At 44.1% G+C, this 22,942-nt stretch overlaps 1 protein-coding gene across 2 annotated transcripts in view; it reads right to left on the bottom strand.

Annotated features, from left to right (window-relative positions):
* Positions 1–22,942, bottom strand: part of MTHFD1 (methylenetetrahydrofolate dehydrogenase, cyclohydrolase and formyltetrahydrofolate synthetase 1) — a 62,760-nt gene that overhangs the window by 10,309 nt on the left and 29,509 nt on the right. For both annotated transcript variants that reach the window (XM_043556336.1, XM_043556337.1), the window contains 14 exons: positions 19,225–19,352; positions 18,310–18,407; positions 17,508–17,681; positions 16,735–16,871; positions 15,163–15,209; positions 14,175–14,282; positions 13,958–14,032; positions 10,338–10,440; positions 6,338–6,414; positions 5,577–5,717; positions 3,623–3,691; positions 3,238–3,349; positions 3,000–3,139; positions 454–495 (listed from right to left, as the gene is read on the bottom strand). In XM_043556336.1, the coding sequence (XP_043412271.1) occupies positions 454–495; positions 3,000–3,139; positions 3,238–3,349; positions 3,623–3,691; positions 5,577–5,717; positions 6,338–6,414; positions 10,338–10,440; positions 13,958–14,032; positions 14,175–14,282; positions 15,163–15,209; positions 16,735–16,871; positions 17,508–17,681; positions 18,310–18,407; positions 19,225–19,352 (1,451 nt within the window). The remainder of the gene's footprint in view (positions 1–453; positions 496–2,999; positions 3,140–3,237; positions 3,350–3,622; positions 3,692–5,576; positions 5,718–6,337; positions 6,415–10,337; positions 10,441–13,957; positions 14,033–14,174; positions 14,283–15,162; positions 15,210–16,734; positions 16,872–17,507; positions 17,682–18,309; positions 18,408–19,224; positions 19,353–22,942) is intronic.

Genomic DNA, 22,942 nt, shown 5'->3' with positions numbered 1-22,942 from the left:
TGGTAAGGAAGCAGCCGATGCGCTAAGGCAGTGGAAAGAAACGTCATTAGTCTACAGGGCAGGGTTTCTCTACCTCACCACCTCTGACATTTGGGGCCAAATGATTCTTCGCCGTGGGGCTGACCTGTGCACCACATGGTGTTTACAGGCAGCCTTGGCCTTTACTCAGTGCCAGCAGCACTTTCTACCTGAAGTGGAAACAACCAAAAATAGGTCTCTAGACATTGCCAAATGTCCCCCGGGGGGCAAAACTGCTCCCGATGGAGAACCAACCACTGGTTTCACTAGAAGCACTTCTTCCCTACTTTATTCGATAAGATTCTTCAGCACACAGCAGGCCTCTTAGTGCCCCTGTCCACAGGAGCCATACCCACCCCCCTCATTTCCAAACAGGCTGAGAGACGCTGATTCTGCGTATTCTCTAGGACAAGTGGTTAAAATGACTGAAGTTACCTCCTCTATGTAAGCCTTGGGAAGAGGCAGTCCAGCAGTAACCTGGAAGGAAAGCAGGCAAAGTCAGAGGCATTTTCTACTTACAATCCGGTTTTAGCTTAAAATGATGCCTTGCCATGTGTAAAAGGCCAGAAGCTGCATACTGGCGGGGGAGGGGTGGTTTACAGCAGGATAAGGTTGTTTCCTGTCCAAGGGATTTAGGGCATATGATCAACAACAAAAATGTCTGGTTTGAGATTGTGGGAAACCTCTAAGGCCTGAATGAGGGACGTGAGGGCAGATCTGTGAAGGCGGTGGGGAAAGGGATGTGTTCTAGGCAAGGGCCATAACCTCAGTGAGCAAAGCACACAGCAGTGGGGGCGGAAGTAAAGGTGCACGTATGGAAAAAGGCAGTGGTCAGAAAGGCCACCCTGAATGTCCCCCAGAGGAGTCTGTGACGGGCCCTGCAATGGGCTCCTGACCTGGTCCACGGAGCCAACGCGCAAGTTTGTGGGGCTGAACTAGGGAGCATGAGCGATAAAACAGGAGGGACACAGCCCAGGATTTTCTCCCTCCATCAGAGTATATTTCAAGGTGTCAGAATACTTAAGTGGTGAGTTCACTGTTACGGAGGTGGCCGGTGGCTTGGCTTCTGCCGCATCCACAGGGACGAGCACTGAGGTAAAGGTGCTCATCCCAGGGACTCCACTGTGGACAATGGGCATGCCTTACAAGGCTTCAGCCACCCAGCGTGGTCCACTCCCAATCCTCTGTCTCCAAAGGGGGCCAGAGAGGCAGGGCGGCAAGCAGGGACCTGAGCCGCCGTGTTCTGGGGCTGACATGTAGCTCCATGAGGGACTGTGAGCAGCATGTCTGGCTCCTTGACAGAAGTGAGGCTACGTACGAGGCTCTCCTATCACTGCTGCCTGAGTTAAGTGTCTGGCATTATGTTTCAGACCATGAGGGCAGGAGGAAAGAAGGTGCAACGGTGTGAGGGGTGCAAGAGGAAAACACGTTGGTTATAACTGGGAAGATAAAAGGAGTCCAACCTGCATTCGTGGGCTAGGAGTGCTTTTGGTACCTGGGGGACCAGTGACACTGGAGAGGTGTCCTGGGGTTGCGTTATGGCAGTGGTTCTCACAGAGTGGTCTGGGGACCGAATCCTTTCACAGGGCCATGAGGTCAAGACTATTTCCATAGTAACTCTAAAATATCACGGCCCTTTTCACACTCATTCTCTCACTGAGTGTACAATGGACTTTTGCAAAGAATACATGACATGTGCTAACACAACTGATTCCGTGCAGAACATGAAAATCCAGTAGTCTTCAATTAGGCCAGATACTGAAGAGACCTGAAAACTGTACGATGCTTACATTTTGTTTGGGGAAATATAACAACTTTTCATGAAAAGAATTGTTTTTGTTAAAATGTAACTCATCTTCAATTCCCAACATAGTCAATACCGATATAACTACCGAAACAAAAGTTCTTTCAGCGCCTCAAGAATTTTAAGTGTAAAGAAGTTCTGAGACTAAAATGCTTGAGAACTGCTGTATGATAGCTACATGAAGAACACTGATTTTAGGGGCGCCCGGCAGGGGAGGGGCTCAGTCAGTTAAGCATCTGACTTCAGCTCAGGCCATGATCTCCCAGTTCGTGGATTTGAGCCCCGCGGCAGGCTCTGTGCTGACAGCCTGGAGCCTGCTACGGATTCTATGTCACCCTCTCTCTGCCTCTCCCCCACCCACACTCTGTCTCTCTCAAAAGGAATAAACATTTAAACAAACAAACAAACAAACAAACAAACAAAGAAAAGAAACACCAATTTTAAGAGAGGGGGCTCTTATTTCTCAAGTTGTAAGACCAGCTTCTAGAATTTAAGAAGGATAGGAATTTAATACTTCTTCAAGTAATTTCTGAAAACTAGCACACTGTCTTCATGTACGTGTGCTAAAGAAAAGGTATTAAAATAATAGGATAAAAAGTGTAATTTCTAACCAGTAGGAATTCAGGAACACACAAAGTTCAGGTTGGAGTTGAAGATAAGCTAGTCCTAACCTAGTTTCTCTGTTACCCGGAGGCAGTCCAGGGCAGACCTACCTTTCTCCTCCCCTTCTCTCCTACTCCGTGCTAGTCCCACCCAGCATGTGCCTTTCAAGAAGGCCCTGACCTCTGTCTCAGCTTAATGGTTTGCTTGGCTGGCTGCCAGCGTCACTATTTAGAGGGAAAATGGGACTCATTTAAAAACAGTCTAAACATAAAGGGGCTTTTTGTGGATATAGCCAAGCCCATGTCCTTGGAGGGGCTTAGATATTATCAGATGGCTCCCTCAGAAGACAGGCCGCAAAGCCCATTTCCACCATCTGTAAATGCCAAGAGCCGCCAGTGCCTGTGAGTGATAAGCCGGCCAGTAGGAGAGCCGTCTGAACACTTCTTGCTTTGGGCACCTCTTAGTCATGAGAATATGAGCAGCTTCTTGAAGAAACAGGCACAGGTCATCCCAAGTTCCTCCTAGCCTTCAGAACATTCCTGACAATCAGATCCTTCCAACTCTTGGTCCTCACCGTCGGGCCGCCCCCGTGCATTTTAAGAGCCCTGACAGTGGCAACAAGCACCACCACGTGAGGGCGGAGACCAGAATACCGGCATTTGATGTTAAAAAATTTTTCCATTCCAATGTCGGCTCCAAATCCTGCTTCAGTCACTGTAAGTAAGGAGAAAAGCAACTGTAAAAAGGCCATCCTGACTCCTTTGATATTAAAAGGAAAACAGTTGATCCACTGATTTTGCAAAAATACTCACCCACAAACCCTTCAGGGCCAACAAGCTTGAGTGCGATCCGGTCTGCAATGATAGAGGAATTCCCATGTGCAATGTTGGCAAACGGTCCAGCATGAACAAATACCGGAGTGCCCTATGGAAATCAAGACATCGTGAGCAGTGCCGCCAAGATGGTCAAGGGGACGAAAGTCAGTTGGAATCCGAAAGATAAAGACTTCCCAGAAGAAAAATACAAAGCCCCCTCTTTTCTATTTCAGCAGCATCCCGATCACAACAGTGAGGAAGAATGGGAAGAGAGACACGGGCAGGTACAGAACTCCCTGACTCCCCAAGAGAAGTGTGATTTAGAACCACTCTGCTCTGACACGGAAGACTGGTCTGGGAAGGCGGTGGTCACTCTGCTCACCTCTAACGTCTGCATGAGATTGGGCTTGATTGCATCCTTCATAAGCACTGTCAATGCACCACTCACCCCCTACAAAACAAAGGCATGGAGCATTGCTTCCGACCCACAAGAAACCCCAACCTTTTCAACCAAAACTCAACATTCTCAGGTCTTCCTTTTTTAGCCACTGTGCACCAATCCGTACTTTCACCTGAGCTATACCATCCATTTACTTATTTATTTCTGGATATACTATGAAGTTATCACTTATTTTAAGCAGAGATAACACACAGAATGAAAATGACATTCACGTGGAATTTGTGCAAAACATGGAACTCTGGAAACAAGCATCTCAATCAAGCTCTGTTGCTGACTGATGAGGGGAGTCCATTTTATACTGGTTTATAGCACAGAAATGCTAGCTCTTAGAGAACTGAGTTATTTGTAACTTTGATGTCTGGGCAGAAATGACTAAAAACCAAATTCAGTGTGTGTTTCCCAAAGCTGAAACTGAAAATTTACCCAGGAGTTCAATACAAACTCTTAAAATCTGGTCTCTCTTTGAAACCATCCAACCATAGTTGAACGAACTGGTAACAAAGTAAGAAAGAGCTATGGATCCCACCCATGTTCAATTTTTGGGAGTTTCCAAGTTTCTGGTTTGGGTGTAAAACTTTATTAAAAAAATTTCTGGGAGGGCGCCTGGGTGGCTCAGTCGGTTAAGCATCTGACTTCCGCTCAGGTCATGATCTCATGATTTGTGAGTTCAAGCCCCGTATCAGGTTCTGTGCTAACAGCACAGAGCCTGGAGCCTGCTTCGGATTCTGTGTCTTCCTCTGTCTCTGTCCCTTCCATTCTCTCTCTCCCTCTCTCTCAAAAATAATAAATAAACATTAAGAAAAACATTAAGGGGCGCCTGGGTGGCTCAGTCGGTTAAGCGTCCGACTTCAGCTCAGGTCACGATCTCGCGGTCCATGAGTTCGAGCCCCGTGTCGGGCTCTGGGCTGATGGCTCAGAGCCTGGAGCCTGCTTCCAATTCTGGGTCTCCCTCTCTCTCTGCCCCTCCCGCATTCATGCTCTGTCTCTGTCTCAAAAATAAATAAACATTAAAAAAAATTAAAAAATTAAAAAAAAATTTTTTAACGTTTATTTTTGAGAGAGACAGTGTGAGCAGGGGCGGGGGTTGGGGGGCAGAAAGAGAGGGAGACACAGAACCGGAAGCAGGCTCCAGGCTCTGAGCTGTCAGCACGGAGCCCGACACGGGGCTCGAACTCACAAACTGTGAGATCATGACCCGAACCGAAGCCAGACTCTTAACCGACTGAGCCACCCAGACACCTCTGGGTGTAAACTTTAAAATGATTTCTTTTCTTACACATATTGGCTGTGGAAACAGGAACTTAGTATTTCCCCTTTTCTGAATTCAACTGACAGACTGCTAATCACAGGCCGAACATTTTGGTGTATTTGAACACAAACAGGCTTTCAAAAAATTAATCTGTAAGATTCTCTCATTTCAAACCTCTTATTACCACACAGTTCAGAAATAACCCTGAAGTGCAAAAGTAGCCTAGGGGGACCATCAGATAAACCGCTAATGAGTTGTTCCCAGTGTGCTTATTGGCATGGACATGGCGGTCAGCGAGCCTCGTGACAAGAGGCCTCTCTGCAGGGAGAGGCCAGGTGTGGCTCCAAGCTCAGCTACTAAGGACCTCAGTGGGACACTGGCTGTTCTCTGAAAACTGAAATTATATATCCGCTTTTAGGAATACTCACAGGTTCAAGGTGTTGCTCAAACCATTGGAAACCTGTGGTCTATTACTGGAGCATACCACCCGTTACTCGCTACAAAGTACTGTTTATAAATTTCGAATTCTCTTACAAGCAGGAAAATCAGAGTGAATTCATCAGTAACTGCTGAGATATGCTAACAGACACAGGCGTGTCACTGAGCTTGCAGCAGCCGGGTACCCACCAGATCTTCGGTACTGATGGGCTCCCCCTTCTTGCTGGATGCCACCACCATTTTGCTCAGTCTCTCCCTCATGTCTTCTAGTGAACCGGTGAGAGCCAGGACAGCCATGATTTCACTGGCCACAGAGATATCAAACTGGGCCTGTCAGCAGGGAAAAGACATGACACACAACACTGCATCCAACCAGAAGACTGGATCGCGAAAGCAATCCCTGTTTGCATCCAAGCCTTAAACAAATACCTTAAAAGGACAGAATGAGAGTAGTGCACAAAGAACTTAACAAAAATAATTCCCCAAGAACAAAAATGTGTAATCAATTATTCCAAGACCTTGAGTAGTTAATTTTTAAAAATAAATGCTCCAGTTAGAAAAAAAATAAGCTCCGTTGAAGGCAGCCTTCAAGTGGTGATGGTTTCCCTAACCCACAAGGAAACGACACAGAAGCTCTTACGTCGAAGAAACATCATAAATGGCCACAAAAAAAGAGGCAGTTTGAACAAATCACGTACGAGGATATTCACTGGGGGCTTCCACCTCCAGGAAAAAATACTGGGGGGAAAACACACAGGTGACACATGGGATTTATTGCGAAAGCCGTCAGGAGTGCTCGTTACCACACACCTACTCACTTCCATTTTAAAAAGGAGAAGGCAGAACAACACCTGGCAGGATCAATCGTACGGGAGAGGACGGAGGAGGACAGAAGCAGCAAGGATCTGGTTCACAAGAATGAATTTACTGAGAAATGAACAAATAGCTACCGTCCGTGTGTGCCCTTTCTCTGTTGGAGACTGTCCAATTGTGATCTTCCTCAGGAATCGATCATTGGTGTCCAATACTACAGTAGAAAGAGAAGATACAGAACAGCCTTCAGTACAAGCACAGTAAGTTAACCCGACAGCCTTACAAGTCCAACTCAACGACAGTCTACCAAAATTTGACTTCAAAGCTGATGGCGAAGCTAGAATATGGGTTGAAGTTCAGAAATGATGCTTTCAAACTATAAACGAACAGGGAATTATTTTAAAAGAAGGAGGGGCGCCTGGGTGACTCAGTCGGTTGAGCGTCCAACTTCAGCTCAGGTCATAATCTTGCAATTCTGTGCTGACAGCTCAGAGCCTGGAGCCTGCTCTGGATTCTGTGTCACCCTCTCTCTCTGATCCTCCCCCGTTCATGCTCTGTCTCTCTCTGTCTCAAAAATAAATAAATGTTAAAAAAAACAAAATTTTTTTTAAATGTTAATTTTTGAGAGAGAGCAGGCAAGCAGGGGAGGGGCAGAGAGAGGGGGAGACAGAGGATCTGAAGCTGACAGCGCAGAGCCCGACACGGGGCTCCAACCCATGACCTGAGCCGAAGCCAGATGCTTATCCAACTGAGCCACCCAGGTGCCCCTTGTTTTATTTTTTAAAATATGTCTACTTTTAATTTTAGAGACAGACAATGCAAGCAGGGGAAGAGGGGGGCAGGGAGAGAGAGAGGGAAAATCTCAAGCAGGCTACACACTCAGTGTGGAGCCCGATGCAGGACTTGATCCCACCAGCCTGGGATGGCGACCTGAGCCAAAATCAAGACTCAGATGCTCAACCAAATGAACCACCCATGCACCCCTAAGAGACTTCATTTTTAAGTGATCTCTGCCCCCAATTTGGGACCTGAACTCACAACCCCAGGTCAAGAGTCATATGCTCAACCGACGAAGCTGGCCAGGGCACCTCTAAAGAAGGATATACATTTTTAAAGTTTATTCATTTATTTTTGAGGGGGCCAGTACACAGAGGGAGGGAGACAGTAACTCCCAAGCAGGCTCTAGGCTGTCAGATGCAGGGCTCGAACCCACAAACCACGAGACCATGACTGAGCTGAAATCAAGAGTCGGACATTCAACAAACTGAGCCACCTAGGTGCCCCAAAGAAGGATATTTTTAAAGAAAGAGTGACTTGGTTTTATTCTGTCTAGAGAATTCAAACAATTAACTACAAATCTGGCATCTATTTTAAAGCCCATTACACATAAAAAGAAAACCAGAGCCGGCCAGTTTTTTAAAAGGCCAAGGTTATTGTTCTGTGGGGTGTCACTGACCTTACACCATCCTGACACACAAGAGCCATAAATGCAGAGCAAGGCAAATGCTTTCTGAAGCATGCTAGGTACAGGGTTACTCTTTCCTTTAGCACACTTAGAAGAAATAATTTCCATTCTGATGACAGAATACGTATCCAATTGTATACCCCTGGAAAACATGGCAAAGATCAACTAGCTAACTAATCTTAATTCCACCTTCCAGGACTAATTACTGTTAACATTTTGGTGTATTACCAATTTTGTTTTTTGTATGACGTGCCAAACAATAATGAAACACACAATGAACAACAAACCAGTTCATACTCTAAACGGGTCAAACAGGAGAGACATTTTTAAGGCCCTTGATTACACGTGAAATTATTTTCCATAAAGACTGTAATAATTTAAACCCCCGGGGTGCCTGGGCAGCTAAGTCGGTTAAGTGTCCGACTTTGGCTAAGGTCATGATCGTGCGATTTGTGAGTTTAAGCCCTGCAACCAGCTCTGTGCTGACAGCTTGGGGCCTGCAGCCTGCTTCAGAGTCTGTGTCTACCTCTCTCTCTGCCCCCTCTGCCCCTCACGCTCTGTTTCTCTTTCTCAAAAATAAACATTAAAAAAAAAATTTTTTTTTAAATGTAAACCCCAAAAGCAGGGTCTTGCACAATGCATAACAATGCATGTACACATACACACACACACACACATACACCACTTGGTAAGTGAAGGATGTAATGGGCTGTTGGAGCCTACTCTTATTTTCAAAAACTATGTCAAGTTCTTTGTATTTGATTTCTCTCTATAAAATAGCCAGTCAATAGGTATGATCCATTTTTTTCCTTGTCTGCTTCTACTTTCTTAGGAAGCATGAATTAGACATAAAGCAAAGGAAAAGGGAATGTGATACTAAATTTTCAAATTGGATCTTTACCTTATTCCTCATAAAATATTATACCATCTGTCAATGAAAGCAAAGGAAAAGGTATACCAATGTGATTTTAGATACTAAAGAAGTCATCTTTAAAATGCCATTAACCCAGAGCACCTGGGTTGCTCAGTTGGTTGGACGTTTGACTCTAGATTTCGGCTCAGGTCATGATCTCACAGTCCGTGAGTCAGGCCCTGCATCAGTCTCTATGCTGACAGCATGGAGTCTGTTTGGGATTCACTGTCTCCCTCTCTCCGCCCCTCCCTGCTCACTCTCTCTGGCTCTCTCTCTCTCTCTCTCAAAATAAATAAATAAGCTTTCAAATAAACATTAAAAAAATAAATTTAAAAGATTTTTAAAAAGGAGTACCTGGGCGGCTCAGTCGGTTAAGTGTCCGACATCAGCTCAGGTCATGATCTCGTGGTCCTGAGTTCGAGCCTCTGCATCTGTGCTGACAGTTCAGAGCCTGGAGCCTGCTTTGAATTCTGTCTCCCTCTCTCTCTGCCCCTTCCCTCCCCACACTCTGTCTCTCTCTCTCTCTCAAAAATAAATAAACATTAAAAACAAAATAAAAAAAATTTTTTTTTAACATCTATTTATTTTTGAGAAACAGAGTGAGACAAAGCATGAGCAGGGGATGAGCAGAGAGGGAAGGAGACACAGAATCTGAAGCGGGCTCCAGGCTCTGAGCTGTCAGCACAGAGCCTGATGTGGAGCTTGATCCCATAGACCGTGAGATCATGACCTGAGCCGAAGTCGGACGCTCAACCAACTGAGCCACCCAGGTGTCCCGAAAGACAAAATTTTTAAAAATGCCATTAGCTAGCAATAGTTACTAAGCCAATGAAAATCACAAAAACAGTGAATAAACTTGCCACTAGCTGCATTCTGCATGACTGGATAAAAATTTCTTCTTAGCAATGACACAGAATATGTAGATGCACCACATAAATAAAATTTATGTTGGTAAATTTGGTACCAAATAAAATTCTAAGCTACACCAGTTGTGCACAGAGAAAAGCAACCTACCACCAACTGTTTAAACCTTGAAACCTACCTACTTTGTTACAAGAGTTTAATAAAATGAGGTAGGGGCGCCTGGGTGGCGCAGTCGGTTAAGCGTCCGACTTCAGCCAGGTCACGATCTTGTGGTCCGTGAGTTCGAGCCCCGTGTCGGGCTCTGGGCTGGTGGCTCGGAGCCTGGAGCCTGTTTCCGATTCTGTGTCTCCCTCTCTCTCTGCCCCTCCCCCGTTCATGCTCTGTCTCTCTCTGTCCCAAAAATAAATAAAAAAACGTTGAAAAAAAAATTTTTAAATGAGGTAAAAATGAGTAGGCAACCTAGAGAGTGACAAGAAAAAGTACATCACGTGTGCCAGACAAGAGTTCTGGGAGTAAAGAACAGCATGATTCAAGAAGTGATTAAACATAATTTCTCTACTTCATGAAACCCAAACTTTTTGCATAAAAAGAAACTTGCAGAATGTTATTTCCAGTTTATGCATGAACTTCCTTATAACTACCCTCACTGCAATCAACACTGAAAAGCCAGCAAAATGTCCAACTAACTCCACGAAAGGAGGTTTGATTACAGCTCATAAGGAGAGAGACTGATGGAGGTGGCCAGAAAAACAGGTCAGTCACCATCTTGGTCATGCCTTAACCATGAAAACACCAACACACAAGCTTCTGGACCTTACACTCGAATAACCCCCACAGGCAGGGAGGGATGTGCAGCACAATGAAAGCCGACGGGGTGCAGACACCGCACTGGTACCTCTTTGCCAAGTTATGGTTTCTGGATCAATGTCCAATCTTGCAAATCTGTTTATCTCTTCATCGGTCAGTGTGTTAGGGTCAGTCTTTTCAATGCCCAGTCTCTGAAGAGGCAGGAAAATTAAAACATCAGTAAGACAAAACACAAGCATGATAAATTTTTTAAAAATTTATCTCCGGAGGGAGTGCCCTCTAGGAAATATAAACCACGTGATATTCAGAAGGGAAAATTAGAATCCTTAGGCCAAACCTTTATTTCTTACGCTTTCTCACACACACAGGTGTTGTTAACATGTTTATCCCTAACTGGGCCCCAGAGGCATTTCCCTAAACCTAGCCCTAAATAAGCATAGGGACACCTGGTTAAGCTTCCGACTTCGGCTCAGGTCATGACCTCACGGTTCATGGGTTCGTGGCCCATGTCAGGCTCTGTGCTGACAGCTCAGACCCTGGAGTCTGCTTTGGATTCTGTGTCTCCCTCTCTCTCTGCCCCTCTCCTGTTCTCTCTCTCTCTCTCTCTCTCTCTCAAAAAGTAAACATTAAAAAAAAAATTTTAAAAACACAAAAGCACAATGACCAAAAAGTGTTGTACCTAATTCACCAAGCCCAAGTGTATGAAAGGAAATGCAAGGTACAAAAGCTTTCTCAAGCAGACAGTTGAGAACCCCAATTCATGTGAAAAATTAGGAAGAGTAAAAATAAGTTATTAATCAGTAAAACTCGGTGTAAATCACCTTCACATGCTTTTTACACAGCACTGCATTTTTTTAGTGCCTTCTTACTGTTCCAAAAGGCACAAAAAAAGTTTGTCTCTTCTTCCTCACAGAACTTGGAAATTTTATTTATTTACAGAGTATATGTATACAGGTCGCGTCCTGAAATGGAAAGTGAGCATAAAATGTATTCTCCTAAAAAAACAAAAATAAAATAAAATGTGTTCTCCTTTTTTTTCCTTTTCTATTTTTTAATGTTTATTTTTGAGAGAGAGAGAGAAAGAGAGAAACAGGGTCCGAATAGGGGAGGGGCAGAGAGAGAGGCAGACCCAGAATCCGAAGCAGGCTCCCGGCTCTGAGCTGTCAGCACGGAGCATGACATGGGGCTCAAACCCAGGGACCCTGAGATCATGACCTGAGCCGAAGTTGGACACCTAACGGACTGAGCCACCTAGGTACCCCTCCTTTTTTTTTTTTTTTGCCTAATGTGTGGTAGATCTGAGTGGGCTCCAGCAAGCCCTGTTCTTCCCACAGTTCCTTTTTTTTATACTGTGAAGACTTTGTTTTAAAATCTCAGATGTGGGGCGCCTGGGTGGCTTGGTTGGTTGAGCATCCGACTTTGGCTCAGGTCATGATCTCGCAGTCTGTGGGTTCGAGCCCCGTGTCAGGCTCTGTACTGACAGCTCAGAGTGTGGAGCCTGCTTGGGACTCTCCCTCTCTCCATCTCTCTCTGCCCCTCCCCTGCTCATGCTCTGTCTCTCTCTGTCTCAAAAATAAATATAAACATTAAAAAAAATTTTTTTTTTTTTTTTTTTTTTTTTTTAAATTTTTTTTTTTTTTCAACGTTTATTTATTTTTGGGACAGAGAGAGACAGAGCATGAGCGGGGGAGGGGCAGAGAGAGAGGGAGACACAGAATCGGAAACAGGCTCCAGGCTCCGAGCCATCAGCCCAGAGCCTGACGCGGGGCTCGAACTCACGGACCGCGAGATCGTGACCTGGCTGAAGTCGGACGCTTAACCGACTGCGCCACCCAGGCGCCCCTAAAAAAAATTTTTTTTAATAAAATAAGTAAAATAAAATCTCAGATGTGTTTTCAGAGCTGGCCCTCACTGGCTCATCACAGGACTCAGAAGCCAAGTACATGACATTGTTTACAGAAGTTAACCCAACTCTCAGTCACTCGGCTGAGAATCTGCCACTGACACCCCACTCCGACTGGGCACACGGGGTGTAGACCGTGAGCACACTTTGCCACAGAGGAGGCCTGGGGACCCAGGAGGAGACCGAGGTTCTAGCTCAAACCTGGCGGGGGGGTGGTGGTGGTGAGAGGGTACTGTGGCCTTGGGCAAGTCCCTTGATTTCAAATCCTAGAGACTTTTAAAGAATCATTTACACATTTAGTCCAGCACCTCCCCACATCTGACAGAAAGTTCCATCAGCAAAAGTAAGGTTAGACGTTGCCTGCTCTTTACGTGCCTCTCAAAACATGACCCTTTTACAAAACAGAGCAATAATTAACTTACCTTACACACAGGATTTTTGGGGGTATGAAAACAAAGTAAGCTAGACATATCATAGTGTGTCAAAGTCACTTTTTCTCAAGTCCAGAAAAACAATGCATATAAATAAATAAATAAAACATAACTGTAAAGCAAGTAGGGCAAAACATAAACGATGTAGCTCGGTAAAGGGGAGCTTCATGTACTATTCTTGCAACATCAAAATATAAAGTTGCAAAAAATTTAAAATAAAGTAAATAAAACTATTGTTGCTAATAAGCAGCGCGTGCCATTTACTTAAGCTTTCATACGCCAGGTTGTCTAAATAATATATATGTACAGGGCACCTGGGAGCCTCAGTCGGTTAAGCATCCGACCCTTGATTTTGGCTCAGGACATGATTTCACGGTTCATGAGGTCTGTGATCACACTGACAGTGTGGAGACTCCTTGGGATTCTCTCTCCTTCTCTCTGCCCCTTCCCTGCTCACAATCTCTCTCAAAATAAATAAACATTAAAAAAATATATATATATACATATAATTTCTTTCATATGCAAAAATGATGAATGTATTTTCAAATGTTATTTTAAAAAAACCGTCTTGTGCTATCCCTTTTGTGTCACACCCTCCCCAGATCTATAACCTCTGGCACCTACTGATCTATTCTCCATCACGACAGCTTTGTCTTTTTGAGAATGCCATGTACACGGAAGCACACAGCATGCAACCTTTTGAGACTGGCTTCTTTCACTCCACATAATGCCTCTAAGAGTCATTCAAATTGTGTGTATCAATAGTTCATTCCTTTTTATTGCATAAACGTACAGGTTTGTTTATCCATTCATCCACTAAGGGACATCAGAGTTGTTTCTAAATGTTGGAGGTTATTAGTTGAACTGCTAAAAACATTCGTGTTTCTGTATGAACACAACTTAACATTTGTCTTGGATAAATAGCTAGGAGTAGGATTTCTGGGTCACAGGGTACAATGTATGTTTAATGACTATATATTTGTTTTTATTTTTGAGAGGGAGGGGAGGGTCAGTGAGAATCTTCAGCAGGCTCCACACTCAGCGCAAGCCTGATGCAGGCCTCTAACTCATGAACCGTGAGATCATGACCTGAGCCAAAATCAAGAGTTGGACGCTTAACCAACCGAGCCACCCGGGTGCCCCGGAGTATCAGTCTTCTTGACTGAGGGTGGGGGTGTCAGTGCTGTATGTATTCCAGGACTAACCACGTATAATTTACAGATGGATGAGAGATACCCTCTACCACCAACCTTTGTTATGTATACGATGACCTTAAGGTTACAGTTATGGATGTAACTTGATCTAAAATAGGTATCTCCTTATTAATCACCCAACTTCATACAATTATCAAAAATGAACAGGGGAAAATCTCACCCGTAATCTTCGGATCTGGATATCAGAGAACCTTCTCACTCCATTTACTGATGGTACCAAACGATTAAAGAGAGCCTTAAAGAAAAGGAGGAAAAGGGCTTTGAAGTGAGAGGAACCCCCTGCCTTGCCACCTGCATCATCAACACCCAAGGGACCAACAACATTAGTTTGGGTGCATCAGCCCTCTCAAAAGTGCCTGTGGGCCTCAGGAGCCTACCTTGTCTGTCTGGGTTAGTTCGTGGAACATCCGGGCATCAATGGCTGCAGCCACAAGGTTGTTGGCTGCGGTGATGGCATGGATGTCACCAGTGAGGTGGAGATTAAACTACAAAAGAGCAGAGGCCACATCAGTCTTTCAGCTTCTCCGACATCTTCCCGATGATCATTGTATCATGACCAAATCAATCCCTGTGTTAAAGCTAACAGAAACCTGACGGCAGCACAGTTAGCAAACAAACACCCGGTACAAATCGCTCTTGAAAACATAAATTACAGGGGCACCTGGGTGGCTTGGTTGGTTAAGCGTCCGACTTCAGCTCAGGTCATGATCTCACGGTCCCTGAGTTCGAGCCCCGCGTCAGGCTCTGTGCTGACAGCTCAGAGCCTGGAGCCTGTTTCGGATTCTGTGTCTCCCTCTCTCTCTGCCCCTCCCCTCCCTGTTCATCCTCTGTCTCTCTCTGTCTCAAAAATAAATAAATGTTAAAAAAAAAAAAAAAAAGAAAACATAAATTACAGACTGTGTAGCCTCACAAGAAATTGGTGTTTACCTGAAGGGACACGTCCTGTAACCACAAACCCCATACCACCAGCATCAGGAGCAACCACGGGATACTGAGGGCACACTCCTGTCCTTTAGACTGTGAGCACCGAGGGGTTCATGAGGGCAGCCCTGTGCCTGTATGCTCATACCGTGCTCCCGTGTCTGGAGTTACCGCTCTGAATACACCTTGTGTTGGTCCTTCCCATTCCCATGCTTTGTTTCATCTCTTGCTTAAAATTATTATTCCCAGTGAAAGCCAGACCTTGAAGTCCTTGTCATGTGAAAAAAAACTAAGCTGTCTCACAAGCCTGCATATTAAGATGTTTTCCCTTTCTGATTAAAAAGAAGTCATTTGTCCACTAAGAACTCTGCACAAAAAAAGTTAATCTCTGGAAGAAAAACTATAAATAAAGGTCCAAATGAAACCAAATTCCAGGCACTTTACCTCTTCCATGGGAATGACCTGGGAGTAGCCACCTCCTGCAGCGCCACCTACAGGGCAGGCCAAGGGTGAGGACTCAGGTTAAGTGTGTTTCTCCACCACTTGGAAATCAAATAAAAGCAAATTGGTTTTCGTCGCTGCTACGCACATTATCTATTTACTTTTTTCAACCATTTGGACAGCTTTGACCAAGTGTTTTCTAATTTTCTTTTACCAGTCTAAAACACTTGATCTTGCTCATGCTGAATAGTCTCCGTTGAAATCTGACTCTAAATGACAAAACCATGAACACATACATACCTACTCATTATCTTTAGAGACAGGTTCCCCATGATTCCTAACATTTGTTAAAAGACCCAGCCTACAGTTACATAAAGGCAACTCTGCTCAATTTCCTACTCTCATAAATGCTACGCTGGCATTTTAAAAAAAGGAATGTTTAAAATATACACGCCAAACACAAACACAGAGACTGTACTTCTTCCTAAATAGGAGACACATGTTAGAAAACAGCTTAACTGCTAGCTTTTGCTGGCCTGTTTGGATTATTAACAAAAGACCAGTCAAAAATGTTCTGGTTATCAGTGAGACAAATGTCAATTTGAGGTTTAGATTTTGTGGGTTTTTTGTGAGGCAGAGACCACGCGATGAAAATGGGGCAATTAGTGATAAGAGGAAAAGCAGAATACTGGGTTCAATAAGCAGTGCAAGGGAACGGTTCGTTCTGAAGTTGAAAGACGGTTGGTAAGACAAGCTCAGAGTGTACTGAGTCGGGACTTTTATAAAATATATTACTACAGGCAGAAGAGCAAAGGTGTGCCCTGTGCGGCAGTCTCTAGAACAAGCAGAATATGTGATGCTCTCACCGAGCACATGAGAACGCTAACTCTACAAACTTACGATTAATGAAAATACTTTAAATGAAAAGAGCATGTTTGCAGTACCTCAGCTTCCAAAAACGAAAGATAGAGAGTGAATAGTGACGTCATCTCTTCGTGCAATCAGAAGAAACCCTGTGTGGGCAGTGCTGTTAAAGCGTCTGAAACTGACATGGCACCCACCCTGGCACTTGACAAAGTTACTCTGGGAGTCCCAGCCACTGCTGCTGACAACTGGTGGCAGCGGTAACTATCTCATATTAGAAGAGAAAATGCATATGCTGCGTAGCATAAAACACAGCGCAAAGCATATACTCAGTAACAGTAGGCTTTTCTTATTCCCAACAGGCTGAGACAGCTGTAGGGTGTCTTTGTTTCTAGAAAGTCAGCATGATGATCAGTACCTACGATTACCTTTATTGTTACTGTGACAGTTGACTATTAGTCATAGAAAAGCACCTCTCGCTACATTATTACCCATCCCAGGGAACCCCTGTGCAGTGTCAAATAGTGACAGCAAGAGCTGGGATGATCTGATGAAAAGCCTTCACCAAAAGCATCACAATAGGGGCTGCACCACGAGGACATTCCTGGTGTCTATATGAAGACCCATAAGCATTCCTGGGTCAAGCAGACCAGGGAGGACGGAAGGAGAAGCAGTGGCCTCTGGCCACCCAAGGTCTAGTGCTACTAATACCTTTTATTCCAAAGGTGGGTCCCTGAGAAGGCTGTCGCACACACGCAAAGACATTCTGATAAAGATGGGCGCCAAGGGCTTGCACCAGCCCAATGGTAGTTGTGCTTTTCCCTTCTCCCAGGGGCGTTGGAGTTATTCTTCAAGGTGAAAGCAAAAGAGGGAAAGTGAATTTATAGGAATTAAATTTATGTGAATCACTAAGCCAGACCTAGAGAATAACTTTTAACCTGAAGAGTAAGGAAGAAGAAAGACCTGAAAAGGTTCTTTTCCAAGAGTCTTACTGAAGTTACAAAAAAATGTTACATTTAAAAAGACTGTTGTAATTGAGCCCCTCGCACTGTGAGGAGAAAATACATTTGATCTTACAGAGACACTGCTATAATTTTAATAGCTCGATGTAATCTAAAAAATTAGCTATTGTGTATAACTCAGCCAAACCATAAAAATAAATGCTCAATACATATACTGAATAAAAAAGTCTGGGGTTGAAAAAAAAAAAAAAAGGTGATTCCATCTGAAGATAAGCTTTTAAAACTCAACTCTTTCCCCTACTAGATGGATAACCTTGACAAATTTTCTCATCTCCAAAGGGTTAGAATCTACTCTTAATTACCTCACAGGGCTGCTGTTAAGAGTCGAATGAGACTAAACACATGTGAAAATGCCGAAACCAAATGAAAGGAAACTTCTCATATATATGCTAAGAGGAAATGCAATCTTTGATAACAATAATCAGGATTACGATTCCAAGAGCAAAGGAGTAACAACCATACCCAGTCACCACCACGTATTTTCCATCGGGTTGGTGCTTCAGGCGTTCCAGTGCTGACAGCAGAACCTTGGCCTTTGTCTCACCGTACAATTCTACCTCTTCGGAGAGCAGACCAATTTCCCGAGCCAGGCTGCCAATGGACTTCGGCTTGCAAGATCGTGATATGTCAATGTCACTTACAAGAAACAGAGAAAATATCAATCAATCTTGACTCACTGAACTTTTTTTAAAAACTTTAATTTTTTTTTTTAATGTTTATTTAATTTTGAGAGAGAAAGAGCATGAGTGGGGTTGGGGCAGAGAGAGGGAGACACAGAATCTGAAGCAGGCTCCAGGTTCTGAGCTGTCCACACAGAGCCCAACGTAGGGCTTGAACTCACGAACCATGAGATCGTGACCTGAGCTGAAGTTGGACGCTTAACCGACTGAGCCACCCAGGTGCCCCTTTAAAATTTTTTTCAATGTCGATTTTTGAGAGAGAGAGAAAGAGAGACAGCATGAATGGCAGAGGGGCAGAGAGAGAGGGAGACAGAATCTGAAGCAGGCTCCAGGTTCAGAGCTGTCAGCACAGAGCGGGGCTCAAACTCACAAACCGTGAGTCATGACCTGAGCTGAAGTCGGACACTTAACCGACTGGGACACCCAGGTGCCCTGACTCACTGAATTTATTTAACCGCATCCTAGGAACGACCCACCCCAACCACTGATGGCGCTTCTGGAGGTGGCACATATGTAGCCATGGTATCCGTGAGCTAAAAACAGAGAATCCACAAAGTTTTAAACCCGTAAAATTTTATTTTTACCTGGGAACAGGTGTCTTGAGATTAAGGCTGTTATACCGGATCGTCCACTTTCCTGGCTTAAATTTCTCCAGGAAACGCTTTGCACTCTCTACTGTGCTCTAAACGAAAGGTCACAAATGGAACTTAGAAGAAGTGGTTATTTTAACTTCCACCTCAATTCCAAATCCCAAGTCACTCCAGTTCAACCACAAAATGAACAGCTTTATGACCCCCCTATAAACATGCTTCAATCCCAGGCAAGAATCTACAGCTGCTAAAGTGCCCTGGGTTCGCCCCATCTCAGCTTGTGTGTGTATCAGCAAGGGCAAGCAAGACAAAGTGCACTTAGCAAAGCTGTGGGTTCGCACTTTCCTTTTCCTGAGGTTCTGATACTCCAGAGTAAATCCCCATTGTGCCATCCCTACCTTGCCCTACTAATAGAACTGGTTCTATATCTCTGTTCTAACAGTCCCTTTTTCTCCTTCAATAGATTCACATCCTTACTTAAAAGCAATAACTTGGGGGCGCCTGGGTGGCGCAGTCGGTTAAGCGTCCGACTTCAGCCAGGTCACGATCTCGCGGTCCGTGAGTTCGAGCCCCGCGTCGGGCTCTGGGCTGATGGCTCAGAGCCTGGAGCCTGGTTCCGATTCTGTGTCTCCCTCTCTCTCTGCCCCTCCCCCGTTCATGCTCTGTCTCTCTCTGTCCCAAAAATAAATAAACGTTGAAAAAAAAATTAAAAAAAAAAAATAATAAAATAAAAGCAATAACTTGAATTCTGGCAGCTTTTTACAACGATTAGAAAAACTTTTTTTTTTCTGGCATACAACAGTATTAGTTTCAGCTGTACAACACAATGATTCAATATTTGTATATACTGCAAAATAATCACAGTAAGTCCAGTTAACCCCCACTGCAGAAACTTCCATTCACACGCACCTGCATTAGCATTGCCACCGTCATGGGCCCCACACCGCCAGGAACAGGAGTGATGAAGGCCGCCCTCTCTTTGGCCTCATTGTAGGCCACATCACCCACAACTTTTCTCCCATTTGGTTTTGTATCATCTGGTCAAGGGGGGAAAAAAGCAAGGCAAGGTCTCACAATTGCAATCGTGGTGTTTATTTCCAAGTTAAGTGATTGAGTATGACAGCTTGCACCAATAACTAGAGTTTAGGGTGTGTATTCCCATCAGGCTCAAACATCTACTTTACTAAAAAGCTATAGGATGACAGGTGTTTGCTATTTTCTAGGTAGAAACTTACTTTACCTGCAAAAATTCACAAGTTGCATAAGTGGTGTTTCAGAACCAGGAGAATCCTTTTGCAGTCATGTGGCAAATAAAATACCAACTGTTTTTTATTCTTAAAACCAACTACCCAGTATGTAATGAGCACCTTTTAAAATGTTAATTTGCCAAGGCCTACAAAGGAATTTTTTGGTGCACAAAGCTCCAACTATGTCACAGCTGCCAGATACCGTTTCTACAGCAACTGTCAGCACTTTGTAAGCTCCATGCGTGAGCTGGAGGAACAATTCAACATCCAATTCCAGAGACAAGCAGCTACTTAAATGTATGCAAAAGGCAAAGAATATAATTACGCTTCCCTTAAAAGGAAATCAGAACAACTACAAATCTCACCAGCAAAGAACAGCTATTCCAGAGAACAAAACCCAGTGATGCATCACTGCTCACTCACACAAAGTACCTCCTCTACTTGGCTTCAGTGCACTTCCGGGAGGGGCTGGGGGACAGGGCTAGACCCTGCAGCTCTAAGGCTCCCGAGGCAGGATCTGGTAGGATCTTAGCCATTTCACCCCTTCTGTTTGATCAGATCACCACAACCGACAGAGCAAACTTTAGGATGTAGCCAAAAGTCAGACTTCAAGAGATCTAAGTTCTAGGATCAGCTGACTGCCAGTCCTTAGCCTCTATGGGCTCCTTCCTGACCAGAAGGCCAAAGATTGCAAAGGACTGACACTACCTATTTCACAAGCCCGCTGAGAATCAAGTCAGAAATTGTGTGCATTCTTGAAATCGAAAAAGCATTCTCTAGGAGCGCCTGGGTGGCTTAGTTGGTTTAGTATCCGACTTCGGCTCAGGTCACAACCTCGCGGTTCATGAGTTTGAGCCCCGTGTTGGGCTCTGTGCTGACAGTTCAGAGCCTGGAGCCTGTTTCAGATTCTGTGTCTCCCTCTCTCTCTGCACCACCCCTGTTTGCACTCTGTGTCTCTCTTCCAGGAATGAATAAACATTAAAAAAAAATTTTTTTAAAAAGCGTTCTCTAAACATAAGGGTTTCTCTTCCCATCCTAGATACATAGGATATTTTCTATATGTACTATAAGGAGCTGGAGAATATCTCTCCTTGGGATAGTTTCAGGTTGCTAAATTGTAAAGCAAGCTACCACAGAACATTTCCTCTCAGAACCCTATAGTCATTTCATTTTTTTTTTATTTAAATTTTTTTTTTTAACGTTTATTTATTTTTGAGACAGAGAGAGAGAGACAGAGCATGAACAGGGGAGGGACAGAGAGAGAGGGAGACACAGAATCCGAAACAGGCTCCAGGCTCTGAGCTGTCAGCACAGAGCCCGACGTGGGGCTCGAACTCACGGACCGTGAGATCATGACCTGAGCCAAAGTCGGACGCTTAACCGACCGGGCCACCCAGGCGCCCCTATAGTCATTTCAAAATGCCAAGGAGCTATGGCTAAGAGCTACTGTTCAGGTTTCAATAGTCTAACATGGACATTAGTCTAAAATGCCCTGTACCTCTTCCTATTTATTCATGCTAGTCATTTTAGTGTCTCCATATATAGGAGACATATCAATCACTGTACAACTGCTACACTAGATGAGCTCTGTTTTGCTCCTGAATCAACACTATTAGGGTTAACCTGAGTGCCCTCTGGTATATGTCCAGTGTTTTGTGTAAAGTATGATGTGGTCAGTAGAAAAAGTGACCACTTCTCAAACTAAGTGTATGGTTTCACTAACCAATAAACATTCTGGTTATTTATCTGAGCCCTAGAATTTCTCTTTCATTGTGAATTATAGGTACAAAATCCAATCACTGAGTTACAGACCAGTGGGTGGACTGGAGGAACTAAATACTATTCTTTGCCAATGTTCATTTTCAAGGCATCATGTTCTGTAATTGGGCGGTATCCTGACTTATATTTTGATTATTTAAATCATTTGCGGGGCATCTGGGTGGGTTGGTCAGTTGGGTGTCGGTTTGACTCTTGATTTTGGCTCAGGTCATGATCTCAGGCCCCATGTCAGGCTCTACAGACAGGATAGAGCCTGCTTGGGATTCTCTTTCTCTCTTTCTCTCTCTCTCTCTCTCTCTCTCTCTCTCTCTCTCCCCTTCCTCCTCCTCATGCTCTTTTTCTCTCAAAAAAAACTTTAAAGAAAAAAAGTCATTTGCATGGTCCACGCAGGGATAATATCCTAAGACATTTGCCAAATTAAGAATGAATTTTGGTTTTGGTTTTTTTTTTTTTTTTTTTCAAAAAAAAAGAAAAGGAATACTTTTAAGATTCAAGTTCAGAGCAGAAGAGAAACACATAAAAGCAGCCTTTCTGCTTGGCTTACTAAAGATAATTTGAGAAGGAAACAATAAAATCCAGCCTTATCAAAACTTATTTACTAAATACCCCAGATCAGTAAAAACACAGCTGACCAGACATTGATTTGCTCTTACTCATATTTCAACATCTGTGTGAGGAATAAATGTGAACAGGATGGGGAGTTTCATGTTTAAGTCAACATTTCATGCCTGTGGGACTCAAGATTCCTATCCAGGTGTTTTTTTCTTCTATCTTCTCAAATCTCTCAAATCCCCCTCCCTGCCCCCCAAAATGCCAAAATGCAGAAATATGATACAGAAGATGCAAGGTTTTAAACAGAATGGGCTTGAATGTCATATCACAAGTACTCAAAGTGAGGAGTTGTAGGAGAGCAATTTCTTTATCACCCATTAGATAATTACACTACAAGAAAATGAGTGATCAATTATGAGCTACTGTCTTAAAAGCACGGTAAGGAGAGTGGGAGGGAGGTTAAAAATGGTGAAGGCTTGACAGTGACTAATGTTCCTGGCAGCTTAGTGTCTATGTTTCAAACTTGAGATGGGAAGGGGGAAAAAAAACCCAATATTCTTGCTGAAACTCCCTTCAACAATTCAACAGGTGGGAGTGCCAGCAGTTAGAGGGCATAAAGCTAGACAAGGAACTGCAGAGACCACGGCTCCAAGGTGGAGGACAGCACAGGGCACCACACACAGTAAAAGAGACACAAAGTTCTGTGGGCGGGGAGGGAGGGAGAGAAGGATTTTCAAGAGAAGGAGAGATAGAGAGGAAGTGGCTTAAACTGAAGATCAAAGTGGAGTTTTTCCGACCACGTAGCCCAAGGCCTGCCCTGGTGTGTGATGCACAGAAACAGCTGTCTGATGAAAGGCTGTTCCTTTCTTGAATCTGTGAGGCACGTCTACAGTTTTATTCACTGTATCGTCCTGTCAAATTTTGAAAACGTCACCGTGAGGAAACCACCCACTCCAGAGGATGTGGGGATAGAAGTCGCCAGGGACAAGCAAGGTGCGGGCAGAGAAGGGCACGTGGTCCACTCGGCAACACGTGAAGACACGTGTTCA

The sequence above is a fragment of the Prionailurus bengalensis genome, chromosome B3, assembly GCF_016509475.1.
Source record: "Prionailurus bengalensis isolate Pbe53 chromosome B3, Fcat_Pben_1.1_paternal_pri, whole genome shotgun sequence".
NCBI lineage: Eukaryota > Metazoa > Chordata > Mammalia > Carnivora > Felidae > Prionailurus > Prionailurus bengalensis.
This window is presented reverse-complemented; position numbering and strand designations above follow the sequence as displayed.